General features: G+C 40.9%; 1 protein-coding gene across 1 annotated transcript; it reads right to left on the bottom strand.

Moving 5' to 3' along the window:
- Positions 1-2661: 2661 nt before the first annotated feature.
- On the bottom strand, positions 2662-3263 carry LOC132650627 (protein ZNRD2-like). The gene has a single exon (XM_060375975.1). It carries the CDS (start codon positions 3162-3164, stop codon positions 2676-2678), a length of 489 nt encoding a protein of 162 aa, XP_060231958.1. The 5' UTR covers positions 3165-3263; the 3' UTR covers positions 2662-2675.
- Between the last annotated feature and the right edge of the window lie 3066 nt (positions 3264-6329).

Genomic DNA, 6329 nt, shown 5'->3' with positions numbered 1-6329 from the left:
TAGCAGAACACAAATTGTGAGACAAAGGCTTAAGACTCATAATACTGTAAAAGGGTGAGGTAGAAAATCATCATCTGTACTTGGCTATAATATATTTACTTTTTTTTACAACTTTATTATTATAGCTGCAAGGGAGTACTTCTGAATGGCAGACACTAGAAACTGATATTACCAGTTCCGCTTCTTAAAAAGCACTGAATTGAATATTTTAAGTATGTGCTGTGGAATGCAGCTATGGCTTTTGTTAACAATCATCTATTCTGTTTTGTTGACTTGTTTCATTAGCATCATCATCATTGTTGTTAATTACATTTTATTCACTTTGTAACCCAGCTGTAGCCCCCTCCCTCATCTCTCTGTCCCACCTTCTCTCTTTCTTCCCCCAATGTCCCTCCCTTAGTCCACTGATAGGGGAGGCTCTCTCCCCTACAACTTGACTCTAGCTTATCAGGTCTCATCAGGACTGTTTGGACCCTCTTTTACTGTGGCCTAGTAAATCCACCTCGACTGGGGGAAGTGGTCAAGGGATACACAATCAAGTTTATGGCAGTGACTTCCCCTGATCCCTTAGTAGGAGAAAACAGATGTTCAAACTACCTTTCACAATAGCAATCCCAACCAAACAAGTTGTTTTTTGATGACCTATAATTCTGTCTCAGACTATGGTGCTCTCCAAAGTCACTGTGGACCATGATGAAATCATACAGGTTTGGAAAGAACAAAACAATCAAACATGTTTTTCACCCACATTGAGGAACCAGGTGCAGAGCTCCAGGACTATGGAATTCCCCAGAGCACATGGATGAAAGGGAAATAGAACAATGAAAAGACAGAAAATTCTGAGCAAGGCTGGCTACAGTGACAGAAATATTTCAGCACTGTGACCCCCAGTTTTCTGGACTTGCTGCATTGTGTGCGCTGGCCTGTCATGAGAATCATTGGATATGCACAGCCTGAGTGCCTGAAGCAACTGTAGGAAGCAGCTGTAGCATTCAAAGTCTTCCCTCACATGTGGAGGTCTGAGCCTGTTCCAGACCTCAGCCAATAATCTCCTTGGATCAACCTGGATGCAGGGGACTGTCTCTGTTTAGTGAAGAGCCTGACATGTCCCTTCCTTTGCTTTGCCTCAGCCTCTTCCTGCAACCTGTGTATACATCAATGGGGATGTCTCTGCTCAATTGTAATCATTACTGGAAGCCCAGCACTTACATGGAGGCAGACATTATTCTTGGTACATTTATCCCCATTCACATCCCACTTGTTCAGCCCAGAGAGGTCCAGAACATTTTTGTCAAAGGATCAACTCCTTTATGGAACACCTTTCTGTGAGTACTTGTTCTGGCTACAAGATAGTACATGATCTGCTAAACACGTGTAATTCCATTGAGAATGATGAACTAGTTACAGAACAATGTGAAAAATAGTTTCACATTTTCCAGCTTCATTGTGCAGCTACAGACATTTCCAGTTCTCTTTGTTGTATTTCCAGTCAGAAATAAATCAGGGAAAGAAACCACCAACTTTTGTGTCTGCTCCATGGTGTGATTCCATGGTCAGACTTATGAATTTTTAACATATTGATGCTAATATGTCAAGATAAGTTTCCATTCCTCTCAGATCTATTTGGCCATCTTAATGTCTTTTGCTTTAATATCTGTTTCTTTCCAGAGACTTGGAGAGTTTCTGCTAAAGTAACTTGAATATCCCTATGCCCTCAGTACAAATCTTAGAATCTCTGGTTTCATGTGTTCTGGCTTTAGTATCTTTAAATTAACTCAGAGTTTAGACACTGTGGTCATACTTATAACTTGTTTATTTATCGTCATTATTGTAATGTGCTGTTCTGAAATTCATGTCATTCGTGCCCATTTTCTGTCCTCTGCTTAGTTAGCTCTGCTGGAAACCCAGTGTTCTGTTATTAGACAGGAGGTTTTATGATTTTCATTTGCAGCCTTTCTATATATCTTTCTTCTCCCTCACAATCTCAGTTTTGTCTTTTATGGTACTCAGTCTTTCCTGTGTACAGCTGTTTGTTATATCCCCCCTCATCCAAGTTCTGCTGGAGACTGCTGATTCTTGTCTCAGTGCCTAGTTGAATTCATTGCTTTGTTCTGTTTTCTTTTCTGTTGTTCATCTCTTTACTTTCTGAAGTTTCCATCTGCCATTTTATCTCTCTGAGAAACTGTGATTTAGGTTGTTGTTATTTATGATAGTGTGGAGGACTCATTAGGCTTTTTGATATTACTGTTTTCCAGTTGATGCTATAATAGGTACATATGTTCATTTGAACATCAATTTTGGGATTAAGTTAGTCCTTTGCTGAAAAGTACCTTCGTGAAAACTCAATACATATTTCATCTCTTAGCAGGAAACAAACATACTAGCCTAAGGTCCTGGTAGTTGTATTGTTATGGAGTACTTGAATAGGAAAAAAAAAAACAGGATGTCTAATTTTTTCTGAAAGAAAAGAACTCTTAGAATGATTTCACAAGATAGAGAAACTAGTAGCCCACTGCACCAGAAAGAGAAGGAATCCCAACATAAGAGGAAGAAAATAGCCCATGCTCAGAAATAGACAATAGACAGAAATGACTGAATTATTAATTGACAGATGTCTTTTTTTTTTCTAGAGGGTTCTTCTCGGGGGAAGGGGTTGGGGGGAGGGGGGATAGGTCTCAGTGCTCCAGCTGCTTCAGGCTGCCCAGCGCATCCGCACAAGCCCGGATGAGCCCACGCAGCTGGATACTAGTCTCCAAGGAGCTGCTAGAGCCCAGCTCAACGGAAGCCCAGGTTAGCTTCTGCAGGAGGGCTGACTGTGTGGACGCCACCACATCTGCATTTGGAGCTGCAGCAGGAAGGGGAGGCCCCTGGGATGCCTTGAGGCCCGCTGCAGCCCCCTCACAGTGCTCTGGGTGGGGGACTGGGGGCTGAGATGTGGGCCGAGAGGCCGTGGCAGCCTCTGCAGCCGTGGCCAGCTGGTGTTCCCGAGCTTGAGAGAGGGCCGCCTGTGCGTTCAGGGCCGGGTTGTCTTTATCCACGTCTGAGTCGAGCTCCTGACAAGCCACGCAGTAGATTTTCCGCTGTTTATCCTGGAGGAGGATCGTCCCGCAGTCCGCGCACGTGTCGCCCAGCATGCGGTAACCACGGAGCAGGTAGTCGCCCATGAGCCGGGAGATGCGATCCTGCCGCTCCCTTCGCGCCTGCAGCACCTTCGTCTCAGCTTCGGTCGGAGGCTCCCAGGCGAAATCCTCGGCCTCCGCGCCGTGCAATGTCTTAATCTAGATGCTGTTCGACCTTTGATAGATAGATCAAGTCTCAAGAAATTAAATCATAGTTTTTAAAGTTTACACAATGATATGAAAGTTTTAAATATATGAACATGACCACAATCCATAATCTACACTGAAATTCTTACTGTAGGAAAAATAGGTAACAAGTGTTTGTAAACAGTTGGAGTAGACTGATGCTTTACAGATAAGCTGGGGCACCAAAAAAGGATGGTTCTGAGCTAAAAACTGAACAGCCTTTCCTCTTTCTGAATACGTAATGACAGATAAGCTTTCAGCACAATGAGAAGCACTGAAGTATATCTTAAGCAGGAATGAAAGGACATTATAAAGTTTGATCCTGTAGCTATGAGATTAACCAGTGCTTTCACCTGGTGTTTTTCATAGCATAACAAAACTCCACTGATTAATATTTTAAAACTCTGAAATTTTAAACTCTTTAAGTCTCATTTTCACATACTTTAAACCACTTCCTCAGACATTTACAACTTGTATTTACATACCTTAAATCCCTTTCTTAGACATTCAAAAATTCCATCAACTTTAAACTGTTTGTCTCCATGCATTTACCAGGAGAAAGATTTGTCTGCTAACTGGGAGAAATGATTGACAAGCAAGTTCTTTTAAATGAAAGAACCATAAAATGTAAGGTATTAGTTAGGTATTAGTAGATATCAGTTTGAATTTCATTTAAATCTAATTTTGTGAGATTAGCATTTTCAGTGTGAAGCCAGAAAGGTAATGCCTTCTTCAGCAGAGAATCTAGTATCTGTGGAAAAGAACAAGGTTTGACTTTCATGTATGATATGGAGTGACCATGCAGCTGCAGCATTGTTCAGAGGAGCTGCCTAAAGTTTCACAAATTCTGCTAAACTTCTATAGTGACAACCTGCTGTGAACATGACAAGAGATCTGATAGGGGTAAATTTGAGCAGGAAGTATAATCCAAATGGTCTCTATATCAGTTAAAAGGACAGAGACTTACTGGGCACCCAGTCTGGGGTCCTCCATGGCATTCTCAAAGACTTTGTAGGGAGCAGTGGTTGAGAGTCTTTGGATGCCAAACAAAACAACATTGACTCCAGCTGCCACACAAGGCATCATGAGCTTCCAAACATCAGACTTGTGAGGCCTGAGAATTTTTTTTAAGGATCAGGAACTTGGGAAGAGAAACCTACCTTGGCCAGGCAGAGTAGAGCATTTAACTCAATATTATTCATAGGTTGGGCAGGGATTTATTGTTGGGTGAATCATGTGGCAATTCATGGTTCAGTTGTCAGCATTACCACATTTGAAATATGATCAAAGGAAAGGCCATTTCTGTCTATCTTAGCTACCAACTAAAAATGTTTGGCAGAGAAATGGTTTTCATTACATCCCTTATATCTATACTCAACAGAACTCCCTGAGGGCTTTGAGGGAGAGCATCTAACTTAGCACCATATTTTTCACTTGAATACTTTTATTAATTAATTCAATTTACATCTTGGTCATAGGCCCCACCCTCTTCTCCTCCCAATCCATATCCTTCCATCTCCTCCTCCACTTTTCTGCCCCCCTACCTACACACCCCAGCCCCTATAGTCTTATGATGACTGAAGTTGTGTTACTCCCTTGTGATCTGTTAGGGCATTTCCATCAGGGGAAAGTGATCAACAAACAAAATATAGTCCATGTCCACTCCACTAACTAGTGGGCCCACATGAAGCCTACTCAGCACATCAGGTACTAATATGTAGAGGGCCTAGGTTGAGACAATGCATTGTCCATCAGACTCCTTTGGACCCTCTGGGCCCTGGTTGATTGGCCCTGATGATCTTGTGGAGTTCTGGTCACACAAAAATAAATGAATAAGTATACATATAACCAACTGAATCGATTCTTTAGACTTTAGTATTGCTTTTATGTGATTGGAAAAACATAAGCCATCAGCTCAAATGAAAAAAAAAAGAGAATTTCTTTTTTTAATAAATTTGAGAGTCTGTGAACACACTTTAGGTTATCCAAAATTCCATGATAACAGTGTGGAAGCAGCTTCATGTATTTTTCATAGTAACGGAATAAATAAAACTATAAATCCAATACCTCACTGAAAACCTCAGAGAGGTTGTTGACAGCAAAATGGGGCAAGTTATCATACAGGCCCAAGATGGCTATGTGATTTCATTCTTGACTTTTAGATTGGCAAAAGCCAGGAATGTGCTGGGTTACTACATTCCAAAATGACTTTATTCATCAGCCATAGGAGATATATATATATAGATACAGATACAGATATCAATGTAGCTATTGTCTTAACCACAGAGATGTCCAAGAAATGGCTACTCAGGGTGCTGCAGGTAGCCCACATGATGGTAATGAGCCTCTCACACTACAACATTGCATTCTCTCCATATCAATGAAGTTTTCATAGCCAGTCTTTGCAGACACAGCTCTTTCCAGGAGTTCTCATTGATATATGTATACATTCATACAGTTCAATATTTGGTACAGGACAATCCTTGGGTAAGAATAATTCTCTTTCTCTTGGTTGTTACTAATTGCTTGTTTTTGCCCAATAGATTCTCTCTTAATATAACATCTAGACACAGATCTCAGATTAATGTAGTACAACAAAATGGAAATTCTTTCTGGTGATGGCAGGTCATAAGGCATAATCCTTCCTTCAGTAGAACTCAGTGGACTTCAGGCTAATGATTTCTGCTAAGCTCCCTCTATTAGGGTCACCCAGACTCTTATATACCACAGGTTTTGAAACAAGCTTCTGAGCATCTATCCCCAATCACTGAAGGCTATGTGTAACAAAGTTCAACCCACCTACCTGCAACAAAGTTCCACTTTCTCCCATTGTGAGCATTTTTGTACTGTCTTAATGTACTTGGGGTTTTCCTATCTTTTATATACTACTTTAACTTACTTTCCCCCCACACCTTAAGCAGGAAACTACTCATTCATTTAATCTGCAAGCTTAGAGAAACACCTTTTCTTTACTACTTTTTTACTACTTTTTGAATTTTTGTAAGGAGTTATTAATTTTTACAT

This window comes from Meriones unguiculatus, assembly GCF_030254825.1.
Source record: "Meriones unguiculatus strain TT.TT164.6M chromosome 13 unlocalized genomic scaffold, Bangor_MerUng_6.1 Chr13_unordered_Scaffold_28, whole genome shotgun sequence".
Classification (NCBI taxonomy): Eukaryota; Metazoa; Chordata; class Mammalia; order Rodentia; family Muridae; genus Meriones; species Meriones unguiculatus.
The sequence above is the reverse complement of the archived record's forward strand: the minus strand, read 5'-3'. Positions and strand labels throughout refer to the sequence as shown.

Bases quoted from the DNA above. Each gene is read 5' to 3' on its own strand.
- LOC132650627 (XM_060375975.1), bottom strand. From the start codon at position 3,164: ATGGGCGACTACCTGCTCCGTGGTTACCGCATGCTGGGCGACACGTGC.